The 15450-nt window shown below is 33.5% G+C and overlaps 3 protein-coding genes across 3 annotated transcripts; all 3 read right to left on the bottom strand.

The window, feature by feature from the left end:
* Nucleotides 1–520: 520 nt before the first annotated feature.
* LOC123678950 (cuticle protein 7-like) lies at nt 521–1316 on the bottom strand. Its single transcript, XM_045616228.1, has 3 exons — nt 1161–1316; nt 997–1086; nt 521–917 (listed from the first exon to the last, which is right to left on the bottom strand). The coding sequence occupies exons 1-3, from the start codon at nt 1170–1172 to the stop codon at nt 594–596; spliced, it is 426 nt and encodes a 141-aa protein (XP_045472184.1). The 5' UTR covers nt 1173–1316; the 3' UTR covers nt 521–593.
* A 2644-nt stretch (nt 1317–3960) lies between these two features.
* LOC123678952 (cuticle protein 19-like) lies at nt 3961–5241 on the bottom strand. The gene is made up of 3 exons (XM_045616230.1): nt 5198–5241; nt 4463–4597; nt 3961–4258 (listed from the first exon to the last, which is right to left on the bottom strand). The coding sequence occupies exons 1-3, from the start codon at nt 5207–5209 to the stop codon at nt 4046–4048; spliced, it is 360 nt and encodes a 119-aa protein (XP_045472186.1). The 5' UTR covers nt 5210–5241; the 3' UTR covers nt 3961–4045.
* Nucleotides 5242–9780: 4539 nt separating this feature from the next.
* Nucleotides 9781–14681, bottom strand: LOC123678941 (larval cuticle protein A2B-like). The gene is made up of 3 exons (XM_045616219.1): nt 14585–14681; nt 13308–13496; nt 9781–10225 (listed from the first exon to the last, which is right to left on the bottom strand). Exons 1-3 carry the CDS (start codon nt 14594–14596, stop codon nt 9941–9943), a joined length of 486 nt encoding a protein of 161 aa, XP_045472175.1. The 5' UTR covers nt 14597–14681; the 3' UTR covers nt 9781–9940.
* Nucleotides 14682–15450: the final 769 nt, after the last annotated feature.

Raw genomic sequence — 15450 nt, 5'->3', positions numbered from 1 at the left:
AAAGGAATAAAATGTTACCGATGAAATGTTCTTCATTGCAAAGTCATGAGTTAATGAATTTTGTTGCTATAAAGTTCAGAATATTTGGAATATTTAAAGGTTCAAATATTCAATATATGTAGTTCATTTTGTATTAAGATATTTCATTGACAACGAAGATGTGAAAAGCAATTTTGTAGAATTTTAATACCCTCCGAGCTTTTGAAACGGAATCAAGTTGTATTCTGCTTAGTGAATATTTTAATTTAAATTTTTGCAATCCTTTCAATCATCATATAGCCGATGTTGTGCACTGCATCACGTAGGCCACCTCTAGTTCTTCCAATTATTATTCTCTTCAAATTCTAAACAATTATAACATCCTCATTCTGCATTTTTTCTTAAATTCAATAGCAATTGTTGGAACTGATAGTTTTGCACTTCAGATAGTCAGCAGTTGAATTTTCAATATACCTTTTGCAAATTCAACTACTAGCCATCTGAATTCTCACTTGCTGTAGCATCGAAATAAAAATTCAAATTGGAAAAAATATTTACATTTTAATATTATAACTTATCACACGTTCAAACAAAACAAACAGATCGCAACAGAATTAATGATGGTAGTAGACTGGGGCAGCATGTACAACTGGAGCAGCGTGTACAATAGGGGTAGCATGGACTACAGGGGCGGCGTGTACAACAGGGACGGCATGGGCAACTTGTTGTGGGTGTACAGCGTGTCCAGATTTTTCTACAACAGCGTTGAAACCATTGTGGTCATCAGCGGTGTAGTGGACGGTTCTCAAGGTACCATCGGGTTCAACAAGGGAGTAGGTTCCTTTGACTACATCACCATCACGGACTTCATGTTGGGATTTTTGGTCACCAGTGTGTCCATCTTTAACTCCGTAGTTAAATTCATATTTTGGGTGAGCCTAGAGAAGAATTATTTGTTACAGGAATATAACAATACAGCATCTTCGCAGATAAACATTAGCTCCAATGTTTACTTACGTAGTAATCTACAGCGTGTTCGTTTACTACGTGTCCAACTGGCAAAAGTCCAGCTTGAGCGAAAGCTACGAAAGCAGAGATTGCAAGAACCTGGAAAAATAATTATTTTTTCATTTACAGTCTACAGGTGAACTGCAATGTGACTTATTGAATTCCTCACGTACCTTAGCGAACATTGTGGTTGTTTCTTCACTTCAACGCTGATTGAAACTGATACCTTCAACTCCGCGATGTATTCTTTTATAGCTCGAAGCCAGGTAGTTCATTCACAAAGAATTCCCCTGTAGTAAAAGTAGTGGAAGATAGAGTATCCCCAAAATAGATCCACACAGCTTGAGGCCATGACATTGAAAGATAAAATCGACAGCAGTTGAATGGTCTTACAACATTACGATCGATATGCAGTGTATTTGTTTACGTCATAACTTGTACACTTATCTCAATTCTTTAATTTCACAAGAATCCTTTCTTATTTTGGCCTGTTTTGAGTGGGTATGTCATTTAACCAACAATTCAGTCTATAATCCGTTTCTTGAATTAATTGCTTCGTCATGGTGTGTTGCTAATAGATATCATTATCGAATTCGAGTATGAAGTTTCCATATTAGGGAGGTACTTGTAATGAGATACTCGATGTTTAATTTAATCGTATGTTATTGGGATTATAGTAATACAACAAACATGAAAGGTGAAGTATTCATTGCTGATTTAATTTTGATTGTGTGGAATATAGTCGTTTATACTTTATTATTCCATATTACCAATTACATACAAGTATGTTAGAAATTGTTTCAACCAAAATAAGAAATATGGAGAAAATTTGATTGGTAAAATATTTTTGTTGCCTTATTTTTGCTTAGAATTTCAATTTATTGGTGAACCCATATTTCAACTATGGATCTAAATAAAATCGTTCAGTTATTCAATTTTGTGGACCTTTCAGAAGTAACAAATTGAAATGCATTCCAGTCATCCATGTTCTTGAGATATACATCGATATTTTTGTAATGTTACATAATGCAAGGATAATAACCTTACGAAACTATATCGATATATCTATTGATGAAGGATAGCTGCTAAATAGATGTTATGCCTATGAACAATAATTATGCATCCCATGTAAATTACTTAATCTAATTAATGAGTTTTAACTGATAATAATATATGCAAAAATATCATTCGTGCCATCATATTCATGCAAGCATCATAAATCATTTTAACTAGAATTTCCGTATGAAGTGGGAATCATGAACATAATAAATTTAATAAGTAATACACAAACTTTGACTTATGTACCTTGAACTGAAAATTTATACTGTATATACAAATAATTTAATTGAATTAATTTTGAAATGAACCAGGAAGTGGAAAATATTGTCTTCTTTTTGATTCATTTCAACAAAATATTTAAATAATCCTGAAAATTCTAAGCACACACCTATTTCTTCTATTGAAAAAATTGTCTACTTCGATATGAATATAAATAAGTCGTCTTTATAGAAAACTTCTCAGATTTGGCTGATATTCACATAATTGAGCTTTCTATCGTTGTTAGTCATGGTTTGGTTTTTATTTACTAGAACTGTTTATCCTAACACATAATCATCTAATACAGGATGAGCCAATAAAAAAATTTAGTCGAATAGTTTTTGGAATTTTTCTAGAAAACCATTTTTTATTTACAGTAGGGTAATTCAAAATTTGTGGGTTTACAATCGTCATATTGGTCGTGGAGGCAACCAATAAATAGCGGAATGGGTCGAGTGAAACTTAATTTTGGCACACAAAGCTTAGCAATTCTCTTTTAAAATATGCTTAAAAATTGCTGTGCGCAGAATACTGTTGGGTCAAGACTTAAGGTAGATACTGCTGAGTGCTGAACGAATTCTAAGGCCTGGGACACATAATCCACAAAAACATCAACGGTCATAGGACTTTGCTCCTCAGTAGGGATTCACGGCTTGGCTTGATTTTCAAGGTACTTGGCTTGAGCTTGACTTGATTTCAAGTCAAGTAGTAGTTTTTCAATCTCAAATCAAGTCTAGAATTTATTCATCAATTACATGAATCATATCAAACTACTTGATTTTCCGCAGTTCATTAGGTAGTATCACATCAATGAATAAAAATGATGAAATGAGAAGAAACCTTGCAAGAAACACTTTCATTTATCAAACGTTTTGTACAAATGAACCGAAAATATCAACTTTTGTGAAATAGGAACATAAATTAAATCACTATAGATCATAACAAAATAAAAAATAATAAAAACATAAAGTTTCTCAATATTGAGAAATCTCCAGGCTTTGTTTCATTTCATAATTTTCCATCCGAGATTTGAGACACATGAGGCATCTTATAGATTTGTCGCCTAACCTATTGCGGGTTTCTATAACCGTAAAAGCAGCTCTGGAAAATTGTCTTTCAACAGGAGCTGAAGATGCTGGCGTTGATAAAAAATCCTTGGCCATTTTAGCCAAGTTTGGAAAGTAATTTCTGAAACTATCAAAATATATCAATAGATTTCATAAAAATGTAAGACAACTAATAATAAAGTCACACTGGCGAATGCTTCAGTCTCTCGGCGCTCGAGGAATCCCCTTATTTAGTCTAAGCGCGCACGAGATTGCAGAAATATATGCCGTGAGACGCTTGCATATCAAGTTCAAGTAATATGAAGTAGCTTGATATCAAGTCAAGGAATAATATCTAAAATCAAATCAAGTCAAGCTCAAGTATGTAATTTTTCACGAGCTTGATTTTCAAGTCAAGCAGTTGGTTAAAATGTCAAGCTACGTGGCACTATGCTACTGTTTGCCAATTAACAAGGTCAGTTGGCAAAGCCAAAACAATGCAGTCGAATTCGTTGGTTGCGGATGTGACTTTACAATATGCCTGTTTGCCTCGAGATGATCTACATTCAATAGATTGAGTCTATTGGTAATATCCATACCAAAAGCGAAATAATAGAAAAATATATCATTTATTTACATATGAAACAATTGAATATAAATACTCCACTTAAAAATACAGTATGTTTCGATTCGATTTAATAATGGATGGGATGACCTTGTTTCTCTACCACAGCGTTGAATCCATTGTGATCGTCAGCGGTGTAGTGTACGATTCTGGTGGTACCATCGGGTTCTACAAGGGAGTAGGAACCTTTCACAACGTCTCCATCTCGAGTTTCCTGTTGAAATTTGTGGTCACCGGTATGAGGGTCTTGCACTCCGTAGTTGAATTCATATTTTGGGTGGCTCTGGAATAAAATTGTCCATTAGAGAAAAATGTATTCGGAAATTTTTGGCGCATTCGCCAATTTGCAACCCAAATTTTCGAATTTTTTAATGAGTTTTTTGCGCTTGAGGATATTTCACTAGTTATATCTGGTAATTTCTCATTTTCACTCACAAAATTCATCAAATTATTCATAACTATTCAGAGCCAAGACCCGAGAACTTACATGATAGTCAACTGCATGGCCACCATAAGAACCAGAGCCATGCTCAGGAGTTGAAGATATTTGGGCATAACTGGTGGCCCCTCCATGCAAGTAACCCGCTTGGGCAACCGCTATCAACACTGAAACTGCGAAGATCTGTAGAAAAAAAAAAACAAATTCACTCGAAATCCTGAAGAAAATTATTATATCTGGAAAATATTGAAATTGCTTCAACTCCGTTACTTGATGCGAAAATATCATGTGGTGGCATTTTTGAAAGATTCTCTAAGTCAAATTCATATTACCTAATTATCTTCGAGAGCGTCTCACTTTGGAAGAATTTTAAAATAAATGAAAAAAGAATATTAAATACTGTTCAAAAATCTGAATTTTTCACATTAACTTTTCCAGTGATTGCTAGTAGCAGTAGGTTAATAATTTCAAACTAATGAAACCAGAGAAACAAGAAAAACTGAATGATTTTCAATTTTTTCATGAAATTTTTAGGTATTCTTCAAGTATTTAGTACTTTTCAGAGTTTTTAGTCTAACATGCTATTAAATCAATTCAAATAAATGATGACAATTCTTGATAAGGTGCGAAGTTATTGTTGGACAAATCCATTCTTTGGACTTCGTTGGTGAACTGAAAATATGATCAACAGAAATGTCCAAGTATTAATTCCAACCACACTGATATTCTCCATCACACATATCCACTACCGTAAAAAAAAACAATCACAGAAACTGTACACACCTTGGCGAACATACTGAATGACGATGTACTGTTGAATGTACGAATTGTTTGTTGATACTGTTCACTTTGAGGAAATGGATTCTTTATATACGAAATCTTCATACAGAAGCAATAAAAGTCACTGAAGTTTCACCAATTGTTATGTACATACGCAATATAGGAAAAAGTCTAAATTTTAACCGAATTTCAACCATGAAATAATAAAACAATTTTACGGAGATCGGAGATGTTTGTTTATTCATGATCTTTGGTGAACATGTACGAGTATGGTAATCCTTTGAGAGTGAAAACTCGAAAGATAATCAGACTGAAGAAGAAAATTATTTGAATTACTCTAGAACTCTAGATATTGGATATCAATACAAGGTATATTATGAATTTTATGTCTTATGAAAGAAGACTACCAACTCCAACTATCTTCTAATTTTAAACAAAATTCAATGTTTGTATTTTTAATATTGATATACTCTAATTTACATATCTTTCATAATATTTTTTTATGAAGGTTGCGATATTCCATCTTCAGTTGGAAGTAATGTAACAAGTTGATTCTTATTTTCTTATGAACATCTTGCAAACGTAGAATAGCTCATTTCAATTAGAGATAGATCGGTAATATCAATTATTCTGTTCATAATATTAATTGCTCCTTCAATAAAATTATTTAATACGTTCATTTTACTATCGAGACCTTGTCAATCATACGATAAGAGCGAATAAATCATAAATTACTTCAACACTCGATATAATTGACTGTTTGTGGAGATTCTTAATGACTTATCATTCGAAAGATTCGATCGGCTCTATAGCAGGGTCAGAGTTATGCATTTAATGAAGGTCCAATCAATATCTATGGAAATGATATAAAAAATTGAGAAAATTGAAGGAATATAAGAGCCTAATTGAGCAGGATTTATCTGAAAATCGCTTATACACTGAATATTAATAATATTAAAGATATTAAGGTGATACTACTTAGCAATTATCAGATCTAAGTAGTCAGTTGAAAGACCTGGAATGGATAAAACACTGTTTTTCGATAGTAGAAAAAGCGTTGGCGTTGGAGTAAATGAAGACTCTTGAAGGTGACTGAACTTGCTGAAAAATAAAGTCGAATTTTTAAGAAAAAATGTGTTTAGGCCTGTAACTTATTGAATGAAGGGTTATTAATTATTAATTTTACTAGTGAGCTGATCTGCTTAGTATACAGATCTACCTAATCCGCAGGCTTGCCTAGGCATTTGGTAACTTCTTGAATATACATGGGCGTACAACTTTACTTCCGCCGTTTTTTACGAAATTCGAGGCTTCATTGTAAAAAACTGGTTATACATTTATGATTCAAAGTATTGTCCATTGCTGGCCCCTACTTTCACCGATCTTTCGGGCGGCATACGAATCCCGTGTTGAAAATATACACTACGCTGAGCAGGTCCCAGCAAATACTGAGCATGACATATAGAAACCGTGAGTATTCAGTCTAGCCGTCGACATGCAAACATCGGAAAATCACTATGATTTTCTGCACTTGGGATTATCGTAAAGAACTCATTTCTTATCTCCAGTCACAATGCGATGCAGAAATCCCTTCCGTCTTTGCCTTGCAAGTAGCTGTTCACAAGAAAACGAACGCTGTTCAAACACCTCTCGGCTTCAACTCGTACGGCACCCAATTTCCTTTTTTCTGAATCACTCCTATAACTTTGAGACGTTTTGAAATGGCTTGTTGAGTCTTTCCCAATGATCCCGCCAATTCTTGTTGCATTTGACACGAGTCTTGATCAAATAATGCATCCAATACTGCATCTTCGAAAACCTTCTCTCTTCCACTGCCATGCTGGTCGACGTAAAAATGACCGTTCTTGGAGCGTTGAAACCACTCTCGTCACGTTCTCGACACTAATAGCGGCCTCACCATAGGTATTTGAGAGCATTCGATGGGCCTAAGCCACAGATATCTTAATATTAAAGCAGAAAATTGAAACCTCTTGCAATGACGAGAAGTTTGCTCATAAGCTGACATGTTTAATCGAGAATAACTTTATGATGCAGACAAAATCGACTAATATTCCGATGGGGTTATCTTTACAGATACCTAAGCTCATTGTATGACATCTACGATCTATTTATTTCAGCTACCACTTACCGCTACAGCCACCTATTGCAAAAAGGCGGAAGCAAAGTTGTACACCTAATATTTGTGACATTTTTCCCTTCTTTATTCAGTTTATTTCTATAACTTCCATATAGAACATTTTTCATGTTGATCTTTGAGAAATGAATTATTGCTAGGAAAATCTAAAAAGCGCCGATGGAAAAAATGAATGAAAATTTCTAACAAATGAAAATACTTCAAACTAATATTTTTCCATACCGATGTCAGCAGTCAGATTTGCCATATCAAATTAATAGGTTTGGTGCAAAGAATCCATATGAATTTCATGTTCAGGCTTCCTCCTAGTAAACAGAAAAGACATAAATATTTTGTACACCGTTACTGTCCTCCAGTACCAGAAGAAAGTAAGTCACGACAATCTAATGAATTCAATAGGAGTAAAATTTTGCCGTTTTTTCCGTATTTTGTTGTCTGAAACATTTCACTCGTACAGAAAAGCGGAAAGCTAGACGTGATAAATGCTCACTACAGTTCCAGAATATCAATTCTAATGCGATGTCTCTTTTCATAATGGATATTCCACTCTTTTTCAGAAAATGAGTCATTTTCAAATAATAACAACTGGTATACTTCTATACTTGAGTTATCATCAGGGTTTCCCGTCCTGGGATAATATCAGAAATTGGATCAAGAAGTGCAGCCGAATATTGGATAATAATTGAAAATTCTCTGAAACGTAGTCAAAATAATGGTACTATTGGTTAAACCTTTATTTATTAATTTTTTTTTTTTGAGAGCTTACCTCCGAAGCGATCGCTCTATCATATCTTTGGAATGACTGCTTTTTTCTCGATTTCAAGCCAAGAATGGCCTTATCTCACTGATGACAAATCGCTCATTAAATTCTATTCTTTACAATGGAAGTACCTACAAGCTAGAAACTTTCAGAGTAGGTTTGAATCTCGAATGCCGAAATAAGACTAAAGGTTTCGTTAATAGGCACTTCCATAATTTTGTGTCCCTATTGATTTCCAAATTACGTAAAAAAAGTAAAGTTTGTCATTTGTATTTACCGATAATTCTGTCAACGAAATCCCAGAGACAATTTTTGCTTCATCCAAATATTCATTCATTCATTTAGAAATTTTTAGTTCTTGAAAATTCAATGAAACACAGGAATCTCGAAAAAATATTAATAATTTCTGCTAAGAATCAAGTCGGTATCGTGGCAATATCTTTATTGTTTTTTTTCTTGTTGCAACATGCTACAGTTTCATATTGCGTCATGGAAATTCCTAATTTAGGACATTTCTGATATTTTGTCGTTATTTCCTGGATTAGTTTTGTTGAGTGAGAATAATTAGAGTCATATCTCATGAAAAACTTATATTTTGATATTTTCAATATAAGTTATAAGCTGATAGGTATTTTCGTACCGACAGAAATATTGAATCTAGGAATCTTCTAGAAGAAATATTTCTCATTTGATTCCGTCAAAATGTCAAATCATTCACATAATTACAGAACAAGAGTTCAAACTTCCACGTGAATATCGATATGAATATTCTCGAATATAGTACTGAGGAGAAAATATTGAAATTCGAGATTCTTGATATACTTAGGAAGTGAATTATCACACCGTAACATCTTTAGTTTTTCAGGTGTTGTGAGCACAACGTGAAATAAAAACCTCAATTATGCTGTCAACGCAAAAGATATCATCCAGGTGTATATTAGTCGATAACTAACATATTTGATGATTTTTCAAGTCTTCAATCAACCCTTTCTTTTCAAAGCAAATTTAAACAATGACTCCCAATATCGACCAAATATATATACCCTTTTCGAGTCTATTGAAGGTAAAAGCAAGATTTGTCATCATTTGTAGGATGATAGAATTTGGAACTTCCTTGAATAACGATGTGTCAAAAGTTTCTGCACAAATTTATGAAACATGGCTTTACGGCAATTTTTCATAGCAGGATTAATCAGGAGTTTTATAAATAATAAAATTGTCAGTTCAAATTGAATGTCAAGGTCCATGATCTTCAGCATGGTAAACTCTCCTCACATTCTTCTATTGCAGGATATATCATTCTTTGTGAAGCAGAGCTATAGGCATCTGCCCATCGAAATTATAAACACTTTTCAAGCTCAAATTTATAAGCCATTACAACCCAATCGATTTTGTTAATTGAACTGTCCTCAAAATGATAAATAAATGACTGTTTCTCTCAAAGGCGACTCAAAATAATGAATTTCTGATGATCTGAATGAATCGGGCAAAAGTGAACTTTTTGAATGAGAGATCGTACTCTCCTAAATCAAAAATAAGTTTAAGCTCAACGGATGAGGCAGGGAACTTCATTTCTGATCAATGAATTGAACTTTTTAACTTTTTTTATTCCTCAATGTCTTTTTTGTTAAGTGTTGATATATGTAAGTGATTAAAAAAAAAGGCAGGAACCATATTTCTCACAGATATTTTAATAATAAAAATAAATACTAATAGTATGGCATATACACATTGAGAATGATAAGTGAACAAATATAAATGAACGATAAAAAGATGAGGTACATATCTTCAACTAACTCATACAAAACAAACTAACAAATTCCTAAGAGATCTAATGTCCATAGCCGTGTCCATCGTAACTTCCATGCTCAATAGCAGGTTCAGCAATAACTGTTTTGATTTGTTGTGGGTGGATAGCATGGCCAGATCTGGTTACAATAGCGTTGAATCCGTTGTGGTCATCGGCTGTGTAATGGACTGTTCTGATGGTACCGTCAGGTTCAACTAAGGAGTAAGAACCCTTGACTACGTCACCATCACGTTCTTCTTTTTGGGACTTGTGGTCACCGGTGTGTCCATCACCTACACCGTAGTTGAATTCATATTTGGGGTAAGCCTGCGAAGCGTTAAAAATTGTAAAAAATACGTTTATAATGGAAAAAAATCATCATTTCACTTAAATTACTTGACTTCAAAGTATAACTGTGAGTGGATTCAATGAAAACAATTGATAACTCAAGGTAAACAGAGATTTTCAAAAGCGAAACATTGATTTTCCATTGAAATTGTTGTTTTTAATACAGAATATTTGTTTTTGAATGTATGTAGGATCCAATTATTGTTCCCTGTAAATGATTGCTATGGTCAACCGGATGCTTGGAGACCTATTAGTTTCTTTTAGTGTCGAGGGCATGACAGTTTCAATTGATTTACAGGGAACGAATTGTTATTGTACATAATGTAAAAAGGATGTGTTATTCTTCGGTGTGTCAAAGATGTGTCATGTCGGTTGTAAATCTTAAGAGATATACTGAGGTTGGGAAAGTTCGAGAACAAGACGGTAGTACCAGATGTGTTACATCTGTTTATCAGGTTCTAGTCCTTCTAGAATATTCGATTTCCAAGAATCCGCGAAGATCTTTGTGGGCGGTACGGCAAAGCTCTTATTGGACTAGGGGATGGTATTTTCCCCTAAGGGTGTGGCCAAGACGAAAAGAAGGGAGGTCAATATTCGAGACAGGGTAGTTCCAATCGGCCGAGACACAGTTCAACTTAAGTCGAAAATGAGTCGAGTTCGGTCGGTCAACTTAAGACGTAAGACGAAAAGACGGTTCGCGAAATAGATTAAGACGAGTCGCGAACAGGTTAGAGACGAGACGACCGAAAACTTGAAGTACGACAAAGACGTGATAATCGAAGACGTTTCGAGTAATTAAAACTAGAGTTAAAGACGAAATTCAGTACCGTAGTGAGAAACTTGTAATTAACGTAATTAAGATCTTCTCAATACTGAGTTTGTACTGTTTTAGTGTGGCTTTGTAAATAGTATAAATAATTCAAAAGAGTTTGATTATTGCAAATCCAACAAAGTTGCGGGGGAAAAGACGAAAGGCCAGGAAATCGAATCATACCTCTAGACGATCGATTAACCAAGCCTACATGTAGGTTATTCAATTCCTATCAAAAAAATTTTGTTCGATTTCTGATTATATATCATCAAGAGGAAAAGTGAATCAATATGTTTCCACAGTCAAAAAAAATCTAATAAGCACAGAATAAATTTATACCTATTCACTAAAGGAAATTTGAGAGAAATAGATAATTTTTGTGAAATTCGCACAAGAATCTAATGTTTTTCCTATCGCATAGGATATTTTGAATCATTGAAAAAACCAGTAGGTACACAGGGATTTGTGTTGAAGTTATAATGGCAATAATTATATTGGATATGTGGAAAATTATAACTCTGAAACTATAGGGCTGCGACAATATTACCTAAATAAAGAATTTTCAAGCCTAATATTTATCATTTTTATTGAGGAATTCCTAAGACGTTTTCAATTTGATACGTTTTGAGATGCAAAAGGAACACATCAAAATTTCAGCTTGTGAAAACCATATCCAATTATTTAATTTGGATAAAGGAGTTCATTCAAATTCATTCAGTATTATTCTATATGGAAACCGAATCATTATGTTAATTTATCTCACGATTTCTACTTGATCATTATCGTAATCCAAAACGAGAAATATACCAACATAGCATAGGCGATTTAAACAGTGCACAAAATGATCATCAGCATCCAAATACAAACCCAACAAGCAGAATACGCTATCAAAATCGGTATAGAAACCGTTATTATTATTTTCTTTGTTCTTAAGACGATTATGCATGCATGGGTGCATAAAATGAACATAATATAAATGGATCTGTCCACAAATTTCTAGTCTCAGTTGGCGAATAATTTGCAGTGTACTTATATAACGAATTTCTTCATCTTCCAGTCGATAAATTCCACTCATTTTATCGTTAGGTAAGTAGAGCACTACTGCGAATGAGAACTGACAAAGACTTATCCGATTCATTTTCAATTTTATGTAGAATTGGAATTATTATTCGTTACTGGGAGAAATAGATTATAAACAATTCCCTTTGTGAAATGAAGTAACGTTTGAAATAATTTAGGAAGAATATTATATATAAATTTTTACGTAATGCCACAAGTTCGATATAGTTTTTAAGTATCAAGAACATTCAATTTATTTTACTAAGCGAAGACAATTGTTTACCTGTCTCATACAATAATTGGACTCGTCGCTAAGCTCTTCGTCCAATCATTGTCTGAGATAGGTAGTTCTTATCGTTCGTAATGCGTTTTTTGCAACATCTATTTCTTTTTCAACTTGATACAACTGAATTGATTGCTACCTAATGACTTATCACTGAGAAGCCAAAAGTGAGGTACAGAAAAAAATGATTTCTTGGACCATTTTAAGGAAAAAGAGTCCTATACACATTGGCCCGCAAACGCTATGTTTTCGAGAGACTGAGGATTATAGTTTGATTTTATTCCAAATTTTTTTTTCTTATACCATCTTTCTCTCAAAATAATTCAACTCAAATTTAGCATATATATTTCAATCTGGAGATCTCATCATGTGATATGCTAATTTTGAATACAAATTAACAGGGTGATATTTTTTCTGGAACAGTGTCCGCTCCTTCACTCCAGAATTTTTTGTGGACCAATGGAAGTTTTGAAAAATGTAAAAGGGTACTTTGGTCGATTACTACACTTTTTGGTTATTGTATTTTTTTAGTATCTACTACCGCTTTCGAAGAAAAGATTCTCTGGTAATCCTCAGGAAAATTCAAATTATTATGAAAATTCAGTTAGTAAGCTGTGAAGAATAAATAAATTATGAGTACTTATTTATCTATGGCGAAAATTAAAAAAGATTTGATGAACTGGTATAATCATCAAAAAAAATAGGACTACCAGAAACAACCTGTATCTCGAAAACAAAGTATTTGCAGGACTTTTTTTTTTAAATTATCCAACCAATCCCTCATTTTTCTTTGTATCTCAAATTTGGCAACAGCCTGTATACTTGATGGTTTTCAATTATATTCCCTAGCTTCATAAAATGTGAAGAAAATTTCTTCCAATAATGAATTCAAGCCTAGTTATACTCACGTGGTAGTCTACAGATTTTTCTACAGCAACGGAATGAGCAGCTACAGCCACTGGAGCAGCAGCTACAGCAATAGGAGCAGCGTGATACGATGCTGCTTCAGCATTTGCGTATGATGTGGCTTCTCCATGTCCAACATTTCCTATGTATCCAGCTTGTACATAAGCTACGAAAGCACATGCTAGAAGGATCTGAAGAAACAAAAATTCTAATTTTTGGTTTTTCTAGTTTGAAACATTTAATATTTAATTATTTTAAATTGAAAAGTGGATCAATAGATTTGTGAATTGTGGTCTCAAAATGATATCGATTCCAGAAAAAACTGTCTGTCTATTCCAGACAATGAGATGCAGGCAATCATCGAATCAGGAAATAATTATTGAACTACGAAGTTTTCATCTTCAACGCTTCAATGGTTTACTCAATTATGCTAAGGAATTGAAGAACTTCTGGTTCTAGACGTGGCTGTGTTGCTGTGATGCAACGTGACAAACACTTCTTTTATGGGTTCAGACTCATTGATTATGAACGATTATGATTTTTTCCGAAAAAGTTTTTCATAGGAATATTTTTCATTTCCGAAATACCATAACAACTAAAAATCTGAATTAATATAGGCAAAACCGACTTCTTAATGTTGTACAGATGAAATTTTAACATATTTTACGTTATTCCATTCCCATTATTATTACTATTATTATTATCAAATAATAAAGATTGAATGGAGATTTTTCATCATTCGATATAAGAGAAATTTGATTTAAATTCTTTTTATGTTTGTTTTTTTTTTGCATTTTCACTCTTAAAACATGTACCGGCAAAGTCACTATTACTTCTAATCAACTAACTGAAATATCTTAAGAACGCTAGGTTTATCTTAAGAACGCTAGGTTTTAAGCATGACACTTCCACGCAATCTGAAAATTCAATAAAAAACAGGTTTTCCATAAAAAAAATGTTTGGTCATTTAATAAACTCGAATTTACACTTTTCTGGTACACCCTGTGTATTTCCAAGCACTTTACGAAAATAGCTGTAATGGAGTCTAATGGTATACTGTGTAGAAAAAAATTCGAAAATTTCAACGCCGTGATAAAGCGTCGCGTCAATAGTGGAACAGCCTGTATATTTTTGACACCCTACTGAGAGAAAAAATTTCAGAACACTTTGTGAATAAAATTTTCGCCCTAATTTTCGATATCGACGAAACTTGGTATCCCTTATTTCTCAAATCCAAACGTAGATAAAACGAAAATCCAAAAACCGATACACTACACACCTTTGCAAGCATCTTGACTATTGCACTTTTGAGCTATTTGACGATACTGATTCCTCTCTGAACCCACCAACCTTATATATTATGCACCCAAACGTTCACCACTGTTGTGGAAAAAAATCAGAATGCACCACGGCTCGATTATTATGAACCGAAGGCATACTCGAAAGTGCATTACGACAATAGCAAGGTCCAGCTATCGTAAGATCAACGTAAGTGTACGGAGATTTTTTCCGACTTCCTTAAAATCACCACCTACAAAATTTTTAACGCCATTTAACCAGTCAACTGTGACTGTTTAAGCCTGAAGAATTGCAGCGGTACCTAATTACTAATTGATACCTCACCACTTTCGTAGACAGCATTCTGGATGATGGTAATGTTCGCATAGCGATGTAGTTATTTCGAGTCTTTTGATGAATAGTAATCAAATTTGGATCAATAAAGAATATATTATATCTGTTTATTGATTCATAAGTGTATCTAGTTGAGTTCGGTAATAGAAAACAATACTGGTCCTTTTTTTAATTTTTTTTGGAGTGCCTCAGGGCTCGCATTTGGGATCTTTACTCTTCTTTGTTCGTTGACAGAATTAGAAATAATTTTTTCTTATATTGCTTGATTCATTTCAATTGCACAATAACTGAAATAAATTGTTTAGACTACCTACCCACCTAGAAGCCGAAAAATTTCCTCAATTTCAATCTTATTAAACTAAATTTTTTACATTTCGCTGCAAAAATTATTCATTACACGTCAATATGAAATGGACTGGAGCAGATGGCTTATGTGAAAACTCTCTAAAATTTTGTTGAAACTTTATCATCAGGTATGAAGCATTCGAAAATAAAAACTTCGGCTGACAAATA

The sequence above is a fragment of the Harmonia axyridis genome, chromosome 4, assembly GCF_914767665.1.
Source record: "Harmonia axyridis chromosome 4, icHarAxyr1.1, whole genome shotgun sequence".
Taxonomy (NCBI): Eukaryota; Metazoa; Arthropoda; class Insecta; order Coleoptera; family Coccinellidae; genus Harmonia; species Harmonia axyridis.
The sequence above is the reverse complement of the archived record's forward strand: the minus strand, read 5'-3'. Positions and strand labels throughout refer to the sequence as shown.

What these genes read in the sequence shown, in the direction of transcription:
- LOC123678941 (XM_045616219.1), bottom strand. An exon ending in AAAAATCTGTAGACTACCAC is followed by an intron (nt 10,226 to 13,307) that starts GTGAGTATAACT and finishes AACGCTTCGCAG; the next exon opens with GCTTACCCCAAATATGAATT.
- LOC123678952 (XM_045616230.1), bottom strand. An exon ending in GCCATGCAGTTGACTATCAT is followed by an intron (nt 4,259 to 4,462) that starts GTAAGTTCTCGG and finishes ATTTTATTCCAG; the next exon opens with AGCCACCCAAAATATGAATT.
- LOC123678950 (XM_045616228.1), bottom strand. An exon ending in AACACGCTGTAGATTACTAC is followed by an intron (nt 918 to 996) that starts GTAAGTAAACAT and finishes ATTCTTCTCTAG; the next exon opens with GCTCACCCAAAATATGAATT.